At 40.3% G+C, this 16902-nt stretch overlaps 1 protein-coding gene across 3 annotated transcripts in view; it reads right to left on the bottom strand.

The window, feature by feature from the left end:
- Positions 1 to 16902, bottom strand: part of LOC137536099 (ATP-dependent translocase ABCB1-like) — an 89457-nt gene that overhangs the window by 22068 nt on the left and 50487 nt on the right. For all 3 annotated transcript variants that reach the window (XM_068258135.1, XM_068258134.1, XM_068258136.1), the window contains exons 12-20: positions 13140 to 13250; positions 11846 to 11971; positions 8517 to 8720; positions 7521 to 7691; positions 7249 to 7410; positions 4290 to 4544; positions 2921 to 3073; positions 2547 to 2651; positions 2283 to 2360 (exon numbers count right to left, since the gene is read on the bottom strand). In XM_068258135.1, coding sequence (XP_068114236.1) covers positions 2283 to 2360; positions 2547 to 2651; positions 2921 to 3073; positions 4290 to 4544; positions 7249 to 7410; positions 7521 to 7691; positions 8517 to 8720; positions 11846 to 11971; positions 13140 to 13250 — 1365 coding nt within the window. The remainder of the gene's footprint in view (positions 1 to 2282; positions 2361 to 2546; positions 2652 to 2920; positions 3074 to 4289; positions 4545 to 7248; positions 7411 to 7520; positions 7692 to 8516; positions 8721 to 11845; positions 11972 to 13139; positions 13251 to 16902) is intronic.

The raw sequence follows: 16902 nt of genomic DNA, 5'->3' as shown, positions 1-16902 counted from the left end.
ATGGACACAGATGTTGCATATGACTGCGATTGAGTCCACCTGATCAAGACATCTCCTGTCATCCATAAGATCATAGACATGTCTGGATAGCCATGGATTCCACTTTGCAATAAGAGGAGTTGGATGTACGCAATTCCTAGTCTATCCATCACCTCAGTACATATCACGGTCCAATAGTACCATATCCAATCTCAAGTGCCTTTCAAATTCAAGAAATTTATAGAATTGTGTTCCATATACAAGTTGTTCCGGTCGTAGTCTGGTGCACAATCTCTTGGAGGACTGCAGCCTCTAAGAGACGATATTGAGGGTGTAAGGTAGTTGGCCTGTCTTTTAAGATTTTCTTGGACCCTGTTCCAGGGTTTTTAAATATTGTCTATGTGGTGTTTGTCATATGTGCTTCAGTAATATGAATATGTGTGGGTTTTTTGTACAGCAATTTTTCTATATTAAAATTTCCTAGCATGCACCCAAGAGTCAGCTGTTCTTTACATGTTCTTGATATTTATCTTTGCTGACAATGTGCATGTGAGGTAATTAATTGAGATTCATTTATTATTCAGGGTACACAATCAGTGTTGATGCTGGGTCACCAACACATACTATAGGTTATTTGCCACTTCAGTGTTCTTTCCTTGTTCCTTTGAATATAATCTCTTACCCACCCTGTTTTAAAAGAAAAGGCAAATGTTTGTGATTTCTTGGGGGCAGCCATCTTTTTGGTTGAAAGGAGGTGACAGGGAGCATGAGACACAGTTTCAACTGTCCTGTGTCCTGATCACCTCTCCCAGCTGCGTGAGCTAGGCTTCAAATCTCAAATACAAAAAAAAAAAAGAAATGTGTGCAAAAACAGCAGAAGGAGAACAACAACATCAGAAATCCCACCATGCTTTGCACAGCATCAGGGGAAAAATGCCCAGGCAGATTTCTGTGAAGGGGCGGGGCTTAGCTTTTGTGCAGCTAAAAATGAGGCTTGAGTAAGAAAAACAAAGTTCTGATGCTGTGAAACTGTTAAAGAAACATTAAAGAAAACCTGAACTGAAAGCTAAAAGTCAAAATAACATACACAATTCATACTTACCCTCCATGTAGTCTACTCCTCAATCTCTTTCTCCTGTCCCACGACCTGTTTGTTCACTGTGATCAAGGGAATTTTCCATTTGAAAATGGCTATTACCCATAACTGCTTTCTAATCAGCACACAGTTAAACTGTAACATCGCCCACTTAAGCCATAGGGAAACAAGGACATTACCTGGTACATCAGTTTTCCTCTCAGCTATAACCGACAGCAACTGATATTTTATTGACAGCAACTGAAATATTTCAGATCTGACAAAATATTGTCAGAACTGGAAGGGATTATTGTCAGAAGAAAATGGTGAGCGTCTGAGAGGAACTGATGGCAAGGTAACTATGTAATGTTCATTTGAAGTTACCTCATGTGTTTATTTTAAATATTTGTAATCAGTACAGGTTCTCGTTAAGCCTTTTCAGTGCTGCGGAGTAGATTTTTAGTCTGCAGGTTCACTTTAAAGTAACTTCAGGGGTTGTGTCGCGTTTGTTGCTCATCCCGATATCGCTCGCTGTTACCACTGCGTATCCGTTCGAGCAAGTAGGTGAAAAAGAACTATCAAATTTTAAGTATTTTCTTGGTTGCTGGTGATTTAAAAGGCATTTTATTGACATGTTTGAATCTATCGCCTCAGAGAAAACTTAGGAGAAAAAGTTAACTGCATATGGACCCTTATTAATAAAATACCATTAAAGCTCCCACCAAGCAAAAAATAAGTTTATCATTTTTTTTGTCCTACTTTTAAGCCGTTTTTCAATTGCTAAGTGCTACAAAGTTATTTTTAGAGAAGATGAAAAATGATCCCCTGGGTGAAAAGTTAATAGGATAATACGTTGAAAGACCATATTGCCCTTCTATCAGAAAAATGCCCTTCTGAAACGCAAAATGCAGACGTTTTCCATAATAAACGTACAGTGAACGTACAGGGTTCCAACGATCCGAACCCCAAATTACTTCTCCATTAGAGTTGCTATGACTTGGAGCCATCATTTAACTCACCCTGCGGCCAACACACTGGTGGCGTACATATATGTACGCTGTTTACCACTAAATGTGATTTGACCCATCCTTCGGATCGAACACGTTTTCAATGTAAATCACGGTGCCCCTTTTCCTCTACTGTGTTTCATTCCTGTGTGTTAAGCCATTAAACTGTTTACATGTTTTCCTGCAGAGGAATAAATAAGCCACAGATATTCAATATTTACCTGTCGGAGTAGCGCCTTAAATGATAATGACCTCAATCTCATAGTCAGGTTCTCTCCAGATATTCCAAAAGCGAAGCCCTTGGGAAAAAAATAGATATGTATTGCAATCTATTCTAATATAGCAGAATATAAATCTGTATATATATATATATATATATATATATATATATATATATATATATATATATATATATATATATATATATATATATATATATATATATATATATATATATGAGTATGGTATATATGAACTTCACCTACCATGACAATGTATACCACCAAGCTGATCACTCCCAGTGTAAGGAACATTAAGGAGAGCAAAATTGTTCTGTTACTTTTTGCCTGTTCATTTTCAATATTGAATGACTACAAACAATACAAATATGAGGTTAGTGGAGATAAATAGGATAAACTTATGCAGTTATGTTATGAGAAGGGTTGATTCATAATATGCTAATAATTCCAACATGAATGAAAATCTGATGGCAACTGCATGCAGCTTGGAACTGGGCCAATCAAAATGCCCAGGAAGTGAATTTGACTGGCCCAAGCTGCATACAAGTTGCACGCAAGGGGGAATCACTATCAAATCATTGACCTTCTCCAGTTATAAGTAACAACTAAAACAAACCTACCCCGATAACTTTTCCAAAAATAACGGCAAAGGTTGGATAGATACCACCAGAAATGGCAGCAGCAATGACTCCAGCAATAATAAAGTACCACTCCGGTTTGTTCAGGGCCAAAATCCTTTTTAAAGAGAACTCAGGAAGATCCTCCAATGCAACCTATAAGGATGATATTAGTCAGTGGGATATGAGTCTGCTTTCTTACAATTTCTTAAATGTATTACTTTATTGAGGACATTTAACAAATCATTACATATATGAACAGAAATATGAACAGAAGCTCAAAAATTCTGGATTCTTCAAAATAACGTACATAATATTTATTTTATAAGGTTCTTAGCTCATCTTTGCTTTGTATAGTTTTTTTTGTTTGTTTTTTTTGCAAAGCAGGACTAATTTATGCTATTACACATGGCTGCATGAAATGGCATTTTGTGAGGCCATAGTATTAGTGTGACAGTTGGAAAGTTACATCTACGGTTCGTAATAATTTGTGTTGGGAGCAGGTTGAAGGGTTGAGTTAGGCAGAGGAGTGATGTTTAGTGTTATGCATAGTTAGGCTGAAGTTTAAAGTGTGCCTCCAATGAAATAGAAATTATAGTACGGTAATCCTTGTGGTACCCCAACACAGGATCAACCATTAAAAGGGTAAATAACTCACCTGTTTGCTGTGAAATAGACATCAATCTTAAACCTCTCACCCCCATCATCAAAACCACAGCAGCTTTTGCCCAAAGCATCACCAAGAAATTCAGAGCTCCGTGGTCACCTCCACCTGTGTTGCCATGGTCCACCCCCAGCTCAGCAGCCATGGCTTGATGGTTCCGCAGAACTCCAGACTTCTCGGCAAAGTTTCAGGTTTCAACAGGGGGTTTAAGATTAACGTCAATTTGACGGATAATGGGTGACTTAATTATCCGATCTGATTTCCGATCGATTACCGTTCGTTTTCCAATTGATTTTCCATAGCAGTGAACAAACATAAAACGATCAGAAACTGATCTAAAAATGATCGGAAATCGATTGTACATATTGGAAATAATTGATCTGACAGTAAATCTGCCAGAAAATCTCACCATGTGCACCTAGCATTAGAGATAAACCATGATTTTTTTTAATATAGTTTAGACTATGTGAGCTCAGTGTATATTAACTCCTGGCTTGTTTCCGCTGGTGTGGAGGTTTAATGGAGGTGTTAAAGTCTCTGTCCAATGACGGATTGTTCCCCTTTCTTCACAGAAATGGAACGATCCTTTTGTTGTGCGTGGTCTGAGATGACACACCACATTTACAGCAGAGTCTGTGGAAGTTATGAGCTATTTGACAGAGTATCTCTGTCTCTCTAGCCTAAAGCAATAATGCAATTTGCTTTTACCTCTTCTCCATTGGTTGATGATGTTTTTGACTTTGGCTTCTTCCTTCTGGTAGATCTTCTTTTTCTTGTGCTTGACTGTCTGTGTATGTCTCCTCTGTTTATAATCTCTAGATTGTTGGTAGTAGTGTGCAAGTCAGGGGTGATCTCCGCATAGTCCTCATTTACATCATCATATTCAAAGATTTCTCCTTCATCTTCTCCTTCGCTGCTATCTTCCGTAAATTCTCCTTCTTCTTCTTCCTTTTTGTCATAACTCTGGTGTAAAAAAAATAATTAAAATTAATATTGTAATTAAGCCTAATTTAAGCTATTTGGTATTGGCACTGTAGCAGCTGCTTTTTTGCAGCTTCCATTAACACTTTTTCTGATGATACAGACCTCACCCAGGTCTCCCTGCTACTAGAGTTACTGTTGGGTGTTAGGAGACAATTTTTTCATTCATATAAAAGAGGAACCCTCTCCTATCTCCCAACAGTGGTCTCTAGTGGTTGTACAGAGTATGAGCAGACTTGCATCAAGAAGTCATCCATTTGTTACCACTCGTACTGAGTGAAAGACATAAAATCTGATACCTTATTGTATTGTATATAAAGTGTTAATCTCATTGTACTTTTCCTAAAAAAATGACTATATTATTTTCAGTGTCATTTACAACACCCTAAGGTTTATTTCCGATGGGCAGCTTAAAAGCATGGGCACCACACAGTGATCTAAAGTAAGTGTGCAGTGGTCACTGGTTGTGTGTCGGTACAAATCACCTTCATCTGTCTGCCAAGTGCCATACAGTAGACTTCCCCACCCCCTGATACTTAATGGATATTTATGGGTGGTATCAGCCAAATAAACCTCAGATTGCTATGACTCAGTTAGCTATTATGTACAGGGATCCCTATCTTCTGTGCTGCTGTGAGAAGCAAACATCCAAGTTAAATGTTTTAGTCATATTTGTTTGTTCTCACGAGTAACAATGAACCCCCTGCTCTTCCTCCCCCACTCTCTGCAGGATAGTGCTTGCAGCTCAACACTCAGGTAATTGTGAACAACTGGGTTAACATCCATTTTTTCTTACAAAATAAATGAGTTGAATCATGTATTTGTGTCTTTGCCGAGAAGATGCCTAATGGTACCAGCTACTAATGTTTCAGTTTTAGCACTCTTTCAAATGAAGCAAGAAGTTTGGGCAACATCATGGGCGATTGCTACATATGGAAATTTGGGTGCTGGGCATTTGCCAAACATTTTGTTTTCCTTTTTGTGGAAATTTCCATTTTCCGCCTTTTCCTGAATTTTTTTGAGGCATTTTAACCACTTCGCATCCAGACCTTGTTTTCCTCTGATTGACCATAGCAATTTTGACATTTTAGCTATGTCCCAATTCAATCAGCCATAACTTTATCCCTACTCATGACACCTAAATAATCTAGGTATCGTTTTTTTCAGGACAAACTAGACTTTTATTGGCGGGTATTTTGTCCCTAGACCAAAAAAGTTTTCTATGCATTTTAATGGGAAAAAGAGGGGAAAAATGAGAGAAATGCATTTTTTCTCAGTTTTTATCAATTCCAGTTTAAAAATAAAAAGTGCCACAGGAGATAAAAACATGTCACCAGTATTATGTCCCCCAGTATTGATAGCAAAATGCATCCCGAGTATCAGACCCCCCTCCCTCCTATAGCCAGATGTGTCCCCAATATCAGTCACCCCCAGTATAGCCTGATGTGTCCTCCGTGTTTGGCTCCCCCCAGTATAGATAGACAGATGTATCCCCAGGATTTCTGCCCCTCATTATAACCAAATTTGTCCCCAGGAATAGTGGCCCCCCATTATAGCCAGATGCCCCCTCAGGATTAGCGGGTGCACCCCGGATTAGGGCCCCCCCCCCACAATTATAGCCAGATCTGCCTCTATTATAAAATTATACACTTACAATTAAAATATGTGGCACCTCTTACTTTATTCTCCCCCCCAGCTGCACAGTTTACCCCCCACCCCCCACCAGGGGTCGACGCACCCCCATAGGAGCCAGCCAGATGCCTCACCCCCCACCCAGGCAGTCCCCTCGGTGGCCAGATGGCTATAAAAAATCATCAGAAAGCAGCCTGACTCACCTTATCTCGTTCCAGCGATCAGCCTGCAGCCCAAGCCTCCGATCGCCGCTCTGCACGCAGCCCTGTGATGCCGGTTACCGGGTTCCGGCTTGATGACGTCATCAAGCCGGGACAAGGCTATTCAGCATCACAGGGCTGCGTGCAGAGCGGGGATCGGAGGCTCGGGCTGCAGGCTGATCGCTGGAACAGGAAAAGGTGAGTCAGGCTGCTTTCTGATGCTTTTTTTTTTTTTTACAGATCTGGCCACCGAGGGGAGAGATGAAGGATCACCGCTGTTTGCTACAGCGGTGATCGTTCATCCGCGGGGGGGTTACTAATTGGCTACAAGGGAACATTTTCCCTTTCACCAATTAGTATTGCAGCTGTTAATGCCGGGAGGTGCACTCTGATGCGCACCTGTTCCTGCACAACAGGGCTGCAACCAGGTCAGTATATCTACGTGGCTGTGGCTTGGAGAGTGCCACAGCTGACGTAGATATACTGTATCAAAGGACAAAGTGGTTAAGGTTAGGAGTGTGGGGGGAAGGGGGTTAGGTTAGGCATCAGGGCGTGTTAGGGTTAAGCCTTGAAGGGGTTAAGGATCTATGTGCAAGTAGGGTTATATTTCGCTGTAGTTACATATAGGTCATATTTATTTACTGATATTTTACCCCTGTATCACTTTATCACTGTAAATAGTACAATATCAGTAAATTTTACTGATATTCTACTATCAACTATTGCCCGACACCTTTTTTTCACTTATGCCTTTATCAAAGCTGAATGACATTTCTTGATTGCTTTACCATGCAGTACAGCACACAGGAGCTTAATAAATGAGACAGATTACAGTTCTACCAGAAGAAACTTACCTGTAGCATCACAAGAGAATAGTAAACGCCTTTCCTGTTCATCAGCTCCTCATGTGACCCTTGCTCCACCACTACCCCATTGTGAAAGCCGGCAATGACGTCAGCAGTACGGATGGTGGAGAGTCGGTGAGCGATCACGATTGTGGTCCGGCCAGCTCTAGCCTTGAGGATAAAAATCGTTGTCAAGATGTATACTATAGCTATTAACATATAAAAAATACCATAAGTAAGGCATAAACTACCCATAAAACATAAATAGTTGTTCTTATTACCTTATCTAGAGCACTCTGCACAATACTTTCACTTTGTGTATCCAGTGCTGATGTAGCCTCATCAAGCAGTAGAATTTTGGGGTTACGTACAAGAGCTCGAGCGATAGCTATTCTCTGCTTCTGTCCTCCGCTGAGCTGAGCCCCTCTCTCTCCCACCATGGTGTTCAAGCCCTAAACAAAAATAAAAATGATAATAACATTAACATAAGTCAAAGTTTTACAAAACATCGTGTTTTATGGTTACAGACATATAGAAGATGATTCAGTAAGCGTATCTCCCCTTGATTATTTTTACCTCAACTATAGGCTCATTTATGAGATAAACACATAAAGAGATCTAATTCATGAGACAAATAGATAAGGAGAGATAAATCATGGATAAATCAGAGATAAGACGGATAAACATAATTAAATTGTGAGTTAATAAGTAATTACACTGAGATGGTCTGTAGAGGTGGCCATAGACACGTGAGAGCACTAGTTCTGTGAACAAAGTTCCACTCCTTCAATATACCTATAATGTCTACTGCTGCCATTTGAAAATGTAAATTAAGGGTTACTTTACTTCAGTTAACTTTATCTACTGGATATATTGAACAATATTAATAACCTGGAACTTTTACATAGATATCTGTTAATGTTATTTCATCTTATTACATATAACAGTTTCTGTTTCAATTTACGTGGTGTTTCCGTCTGTGTGTCCTAGTGTCAATTATTACTGTATTTATTGTATTTATAAAGTGCAAACATATTATGTATGCAGCACTGAACAATAGATAAATAGGGAGTCAGACAACAAGGTACAAGATACAAGATCATGCCCAAGTTAGTCTGCAAAAAATTGTACCCAATGAAAGGGGTGCATGATCATGCTGGATATACTGGGGGGAGGACCCTGCCAGACTCTTAAAACCTACTACATTGTGCTGTTGCGTCTTGCTATTCTTGTGTTAGTGTGCTTATTTGGTGTGTAGATGATCAATATTGGCTTACATCTGGGAGTTTAGATATAAAGTCGTAGGCATTGGCTTCTTTGATGGCTTGCTCAATCTCAGGATCAGTGACATCTTCTCTTCCATAGCGAATGTTTTCTTTGATTGTTGTTCCAAACAAAATAGGCTCTTGGCTGACAACGCCAATGTTTTCACGTAACCACTTCACGTTGAGTGTGCGAATGTCGTGCCCATCCACAGTCACCTGAAACAAATAAAAATGAATCCAAGCTGAAGCCTAGGGTGGACCTTTAAAAGAGCATTCCATGTAAGTTTAATCTTTTGGCGACCAAGTACTATCCAACAGACACTGCTGCGTCTTTATTAAAGGGAAAAATCTCATTTCATAAAGTACGCCGTCCTCTCATATGGCTGCGGGTCCCCCTGGTGCCTGACTCCCCATGCTCCCACAAGACATCACCTCCTCCCGGATAACGCTGCTGACATCTGCAGGAACTTTGCCCTGATGAGTAAGAGCCCACTGGGCAATCTATATGCAACCTATATGCTCTGGCTGATACACATTGCCATCATGCTCCATGGCTGCTGCTGCTGCTATTTATCAACTGGCTGCTTGATCTGCTTTCAGCTTTAATGTGCTTAACTGCAATAAACTGCTATTGCCAATATCTGCCAATGTCTGCTTGTGTCCATCTGAGTTATTGCTATATGGACTTTTGCTTCCATTGAATGCTGCATTACTCTGGCTCTCTGTGTAGGTGCAACTTAAATTGATTTCCAGAGACACAGGAATCAATGTGCACACATCAGTATGGACTTCATCAAGAGATAACAAACAATTTGAGCACATGTGAATATCAATGAGCTGTTAACATCTGAGGTGGTGTCTGCATGGTTTACTGAGAGTTGAGGATACCTGCTATTCCTTCCTTTTGGTCTCTCTCCATATATGGAACATTAACAATGAATTCTGGCTAAAATCATATGGCTGGACTGGACTTTTTTGATCTTTTGTTTTTTTTGAGCTGCACAGCTTCCATTCATCATCTATGTGCATTGAGTCCACTGGTTGGACCCTTGATTAAGAGGGCCTTAGGTATAGCAGGTTTATGGGGTTGGGGTTGCTGGGAACATGGGGTTCTCTGCTGCCATATATAGTTTTATGCTAATTTTGTACATTGTTTTTGCAAGTGATTAATAAAGTTTTGTATTTTTACAAGTAATATATATTTTTTGTATTCAATCGGGTCATACCCCTTCCATAAAATATCTCACAAGGTATCTTTCCATTTCATAAAGTATATTTACAATCAGGCATAACATTCAACAAAAAAAGTATTTCCTTACTCGTTATGGCTACTACAGTTATCCTACTTTCTTTTGTCCAAAACAATGCAATATGTGTAAAAACCACAAGTCTCTCAGCATATTAAAACAGCAGGCCTGGAAACTGCCATTCCAATGGATTTATTATGCCAAATGCATTCAGAAATCTTTCAGCGAGGAAAACCTTCTCTCCTCTACTTACAGTCACACTGAATCCTGGTCTAGATAGAGAGAAAGAAAAAAAAAAGAAGCAGCAATTTTTTTTTAAATCTAGCCCAGGATTGCTGAATCAATTGTGACCTCCCAAATGGGGGTGATTGAAGATGCCTTTGTAAATCAAGAGAATCTTAAAGGTACCTTAGTAAATCGGGCCCTTTGTTTTCCATGTACCATGTACAGTGCTGTATTTCTACATTGTTGAGAAGCAACTTTAAAGGACATCCGAGGTGAAAAAAAAAAATTGTATCTATCCTCTTTCTTCTAAAAATGACCTTTTTTTTAGCTATCTCCCAGTTTTATTTTATATTTGAATCTTATTTTTAAGTTTTTTTACTGTTTCTTGGCCTCTTCTCAATAACACATTGAAGTATGCCAGAGCTAAAATCTATTAACTATTTTACCTTTTGTTATCTCTTTTTTACTTTTTTTGAAGCCATTTTCTGCCAGGAAAGTTGTTTATGGCTGTGCTTCTTTATCAGTGAGGGATACGCTATAGTCCGACCCGGTCCCGGGCCGGACAGGAACGGTCACTTACATACCTGATTTTTAAATCTTTCAGGCAGAGAAAGTAAAAAAGGAACATAGCCTAGTTATTTGTGTGCTTGACACTGTACATACACATGTCTATCTCATCATGTCACATGTCACCTCGAGTGTCCTTTAAAGAGTAACTGTTAGCCCCAAAAATCAAATTTAAATCTCTATTGCAATGTTTTAATTACTTTGTAAGGGAGCCAAAAAGGCAATGCAGAAAAGCAATCTAATTTTTTTTACTGTGTAGCCTTCTCCCCAAGCTCCTAAGGAGGACGCAAAGCCGCATAACAGATACTGCAGAGCATGCAGAGCATGCCCATGTCTGCCCGACCCCCCTCTCCCCCCCAGGACCAGGTGCCGATGTCTGCCCGACCCCCTCTCCCCCCCCCAGGACCAGGTGCCGATGTCTGTTCGAGCCTCCAGGACCAGGTGCCGATATCTTCTCACCCCAAACAGCTGACACGGAGAGAGAGCGGGAGCGGAGTACATCTACCCACTTCCAGCGCCGCCACCGCAAAGCAGCCGCCGCCGAGTCACATGTGAGAGAATCACGAGCAGGAGAGAGATGCACGGCGGCGGCTGCTCTGCGGTGGCGGCGCTGGAAGTGTGTAGATGTACTCCACTCCCGCTCTCTCTCTGTGTCAGCTGTTTGGGGTGAGAAGATATCGGCACCTGGTCCTGGGGGGTCGGACAGACCACAGCTCTTAGGGGGGGGGGGCGGGGGGGGAGCGGACAGACATCGGCACCTGGTCCTGGGGGGGGAGAGGGGGTCAGGCAGACATCAGCACCTCGTCCTGGGGGGGGAGAGGGGGGTCGGGCAGACATGGGCATGCTCTGCATGCTCTGCAGTATCTGTTATGCGGCTTTGCGTCCTCCTTAGGAGCTTGGGGAAAAGGCTACACAGTAAAAAAATTAGATTGCTTTTTACTTCTGCATTGCCTTTTTGGCTCCCTTACAAAGTAATTAAAACATTGCAATAGAGATTTAAATTTGATTTTTGGGGCTAACAGTTACTCTTTAAGGGCTAGTTCCCTGTGCTCAGTTGCATTGCAGAATGATTCTGCATGTCAACACACTGCCCATGCAATTCTATGGGCCTTTTCACAGTACTGCGTTGTAACGGATCGTGTTATTCTAACTGGCTGCATGCAGGCTTTGTATTAAAGTCTATGTCCAGTCTCCATTGCACACTCACTGTCACGCGTGTTTTATGTAAGTGATCACTGTGAACCTAGACTAAATGGATTTAACTGTGTAATTTACACCTAAAATGAGATCAGTAATACATACCTCTCCTACAGGAGGATCATAGAACCTCTGAAGAAGCTGAATTGTGGTGCTTTTTCCACAGCCGCTGGAACCAACTAGAGCAACAGTCTGTCCAGGTTTGACTGTAAGGTTCAATCCCTTTAAAATCTTAAAGTAAAGTAATGGGTTAATTAATGAAACAATCACCAACCATTTGAAAATCACACTGCAATATAACTTTCTACTAAAACCACGCTTGTGCATTGGCAATCCAATACTGGGAAGAGTGTGCAGTAGAATTGTACTTTTATTGTATCATTATTCATCTCTTCCATGATTTTCAAGGTAAACTACAATAAAACAGATCAAAAAGGAGAAGTACTAAAGCATAAAGTACTAAGCATAACATGAGTTGTAGGGCCAAACTTTTATGGGGTCCATCAACATTCATACCCGTTCCCCCCATAGTGCCCATCATCCAGAGCAGCAGCATCCACAAGGCAACTTAGAAAGGTGTCTAGGGCCTAGTGGATGTCAGGGGGCCAACCTGGCACCTTCTCTGACTCCTGTTCACCTCCTCTTACCAAAAGGACCATAAAGGATGCCAAAGCCACTACCTTGCCCAGGGTCCCATTTCATTTTAATCCATCTTGACTCCCATGACCAGGGGCTGCATCAAGCATGAATCAAATAATATGTTTGGCCACCATGACCGCCACATGGCGTGACTTCCGCACCCATAACAAATGTTGCCAAAACACCATCTGCACTGGAAGTGTGGCTCCTGTATTGAGCCCAGACCCCCCCAAGAGTCCTTGGTTGCCACTGGGTGTAGAGACATTGATTTCCCTATAGATACACCTCTGGCTAGTTGTTAGAAATAGTATAACTTGAGCAAAAGCCAAGAGGTAGTGGAACGTAGTGTGAAATAAGAAGGAGCAAATTTAGATACTTACTAGGCATACTCTTTCCAGGAGAAACAACAACAATCACTAAAAAGAATCAAAATTGACTGACTATTTCCTGCTCCAAATTATTTGGTGAAGGTGGCATTTGCAATCTGATGGTGCCTGCAGACATGGGGATCATTCATCACACAGTTTTGCCGAAATCATTTACCCAGATCCCTTAAGTGTTATGTTACAAGCGTGCCTCTGTCTTATTGCATGTTGAAATCTTGCCAGCATTATTAGCTTTTTATCTTATCAGTACATACACACCCCATACAGCTAATTATCAAGCCTTAGCCTTAGGGCTAAAAGTGTCCTCTATGCAAATCAAGATATAATGGCATGAGAAACAAATCACCTTAGTAAATTAAATACATGATACTTACTGGTATATCTGGTCTGGTTGGATAGGAGAAATGGATGTTCTTAAACTCTATGTTGCCTGACAGCTTATCTAGCTTGTGTCCTTCATTGGAACTGCTGTCAATAGGCCGAGGCTGAAAAAGGAAGTTGGAAGTTGGAATGGAAATAGTAGTTTGTAAAACTGAAAGCTTATTGACAACAAGGTTGGTGTGTGGTTTCCAGCATTCACTTATCCTTTAAAGTGGGGCCAGGACACAGCTTATGAGTAAAATACATTTACCTGCAGAGACCAAATTTTAGACTTCAATGTACTGTAGCTGGGTCACTAAAAGGTGTTCATGAATTTTGGGTGCCATGGAAAATCGGGCGCAGGAAAAGTGCTGATAGTAGAATATTAGTAAATATATTAATACTCTACTATTTAAAGTGTTATTTTCAGTTAGTAAAATATCAGTAATTGTAACAGATATTTTATTATAGCTACTCTTACACAGAATCTCCACTACCAATGCCTAACCCTAACCCCCTCCCCCCCCCGGTAGTGCATAACCCCAAGACCCCCCTGGTGCTGCCTAACTCTAACCCCCCCAGTCTCGCCTAACCTCAAGACCTCCCTGGTGGTGCCTAACCCTAACCGCGCCTCCCCCCCTGCACAAACCCCCTTCCCCACACCCAACCCTAACTCCCCACCTCTCCCCTGCAACAAAAAAAACTGCACAAAGCACCCGAATTTCCACTTTGTCGGTGGCTTGCTGATATTTTAAATTGAAGTCTATGGCAGTACCTGATTTTTCCAGAAGCTCCATGCCCCCGATTTGCCTGATACCCACTAAGAGTACTATTTATGTTAGAGATAAAAGCTTTACCTTAGTTTTAACCCATTAATAATCATACAGTCATACCTACAGCAAGCTTCTGACAGATGAAGTTCTCCTCCAGTATGCTAGCCTATGATTGGAGATGGTCAATTATATGGTAATCTTTCCGACTTGCAAGCAAATGTAATGTAAATTGCTAGCAGCTTAAGAATGGACCAATCAAAAGTAACTTCTTGTAGAATCTGATTGGGCTAAATTCAAGCTGTATACAATTTGCATGAAATATAAAAAAAAGAATTTGCATATCATTGACCATATCTACTTATGAGTTGGCAACTTCCTGTAATCATGTGACCACATCCCAGGAGAATTGTAAGGATTTTTTAGCATCCAAATACAAAAATTGAAGTGACTCCTATACAATTTTTTTTTCAAGGTAATTGGCAGTTCACAATGAGTTTGTATTTAATCAGAAGACTCTGACATGTAAGCTTCAGTATTCAATAATTTCTATCTATTGCAAAGCTTGATTCTTAGACCACAACTGGTTCCTATGGAAATCCTCATTGACCTTTAGAACGACATTCACAAAGTGGCAAATGGTCTTTAATCCTTTAGCAGCCACCTAGTCAAGTAAAACTTTATTGGCTGCAGGGCCAATTTTTTTCCTGCTGCTGGGGAAGTGTGCCTTCCCCAGCCTGACAGGCTTGGCAGAGTATGCAGAGTGGATGGCAGTGAGCTTTCATTGTTATCTGATGGCTGGATTGGCTTCTTCTTCCTCCACAGCAGCGGGGAAGTGATCCTGACATGACTTCTCAGTTCTGATCACATGATATGACATGTGACCAGGATCAAGGAGAAAATGTCAGTGTTACAGCGCCACCCGGAGGTGGAAGAGGGGTGATGGAAGAGCCTCTTCCATCTCTTCCATCACTCCTTTTCCACCACTGGGTGGCGCTGTAAATCACATCATATCATGTCATCGTACTTGACCGGAAACAAGAAGACCTGTTGGAAGTTCAGAGCCACGGGTGGAGGAAGAGAAGAAGCCATCCGGAACAGGTCAATATAACTGCTTCCTGCCGCCCACTCATTTGGCTGCTCTGCCAGCCAAACGAGCTATGCTATCAGAAGTTTAGGATGCTCAGCAGCTTCAAACGAAAAATTTCATTTGAAGCTGCTAATGGGTTAAAAAAGAACGTAACTACTTTGCAGATCTTTATGGAATGCGACTAAAAGAACTAAGTAACTCACATCGATTGTTTAGAATTCACGCTTTAGTCATTTGGATATATCGCCCAAAACTGGCTGCGGCTTTCTGCTCTTCTACTCTGTGATTAAATGAGCCCATTGAAGTTTTTCTTTTGTGAGCATATACTCGGCTTGGTTAATATGGAGATGTGCTACACATTTCTTGTTGCTAAGACAGCAAAACAACTTCATACCAGAAGTAAAACAAGCAGTAAAATGAAAGAGGACTGCATCAGAAAAGACAAACAGTTTATTCCAAGGCATAAACTTGTTTGTCAACAGAAGGGAGCGAGCATATGTTTGGCTCTGCGCAAAGCTCGGAATCAGAGGTTTATTGCATAAATGCTAAGTGAAACTCGAAGCAATCGTTATTCCGCTGTCTCTAAAGTTTATAAGCTTTTTGATATTTACTGAAAGCAGTGCTGGCTACAGTTAATTATATTGAATGCATGGGGAACTTTGTTCAGAATACTGAAACAAAGCAGTGGCCAGTTGACCTTCAAAAACTTTTAGTGTAGAAGAAAATAAGGGATTTTTGCTTCTTTCCTGCTTATAAAGGTGGGTTTTTAGGACAACAGTAAGATTGGGCCAATAATTACATTAAGAAACCACTTTCATCAATTAAAAAAAAACATCATAAATCAAAAAGACAGGTGTTTCTCTTAAAAAGTATGTATCAAATTTTTCAAACAAGCGGCAAAACATTATTTTAAAAAGCAAACTGAATGACTCTGGATATTTGAACTGAGGTAGGTTAGTATATTTATGTGAATAGAAGGGGGTTGTAAAATCCAAAAATAAAAAATTGCCATTTTAGTGCCCTAAAATGTATGTAAACCCCTTCTTCTAAAATAGTTCCCTATATGTCCCATATTTATTTATTTTTACCTGTTCTGTGTGCTTTTGCTACAGAGTCAGCGGGACTATGGGAATTTTTTTTCTCGCTACAGTAACAAGCTTACCACGTTAGCAAATAAAAGAAAGCTTCCTATTTTGGATAAGATGAGGACACTATGACCTAGAAAGTAATTGACCCCCACCCCTCCCTGTTAAAGAGTGTGCACAGTGATGTCAGCCCACTGTCTAGGTGAACTTGACTGTGGAAGGGACAGTAAGCTGTAGCCGTAGGGAGAGAAAATGAGATACTGAGTTGGGTTAAAAAAAGAAGAAAAGGGCAGAGGTGATGTCACTTATGGCATCACAGAGAAACAGTAAAGAGAGAAACCTGCAGAAATATTTTTTTTCTTTTTTTGGCCAGCAGGTGATAGAAGCATCAGAGATCTCCTATTGCTCTTAGTTGATACACACACAAGTTCAGAATTAAAAAATTAAATAAATTATTCCCTAGAATGACTAAGGATTATATTATCATGACTAAATATTCAGCAAGCATTTTGGACCCCTACAGAACACAATGGACCTTATTCATTTCACTATTTTCCTAAATTTTCTCCTAGAAGATAATTTTTTATTTTCTCTTTAAAATAACTTTTGCATTCTGCAATTAGAAATGTACCAAAATGAAGATGAAAAAGTACTGTTAAAATGATTCTATTTTTTTGCTTTTTGGTAGCTTACTCGTAAAAGGATTTTTTTTATCATGTGAAAATATCACCTAGGAGAAAACTTAGCAGAAAAACAAATTGGATCAGCCACAATGTATGATTAATCCGATATACAATTATCCAAGATCACATCACTTGTTAAAAAAAATTAT

The sequence above is a fragment of the Hyperolius riggenbachi genome, chromosome 10 (genome assembly GCF_040937935.1).
Source record: "Hyperolius riggenbachi isolate aHypRig1 chromosome 10, aHypRig1.pri, whole genome shotgun sequence".
Classification (NCBI taxonomy): Eukaryota; Metazoa; Chordata; class Amphibia; order Anura; family Hyperoliidae; genus Hyperolius; species Hyperolius riggenbachi.
The sequence above is the reverse complement of the archived record's forward strand: the minus strand, read 5'-3'. Positions and strand labels throughout refer to the sequence as shown.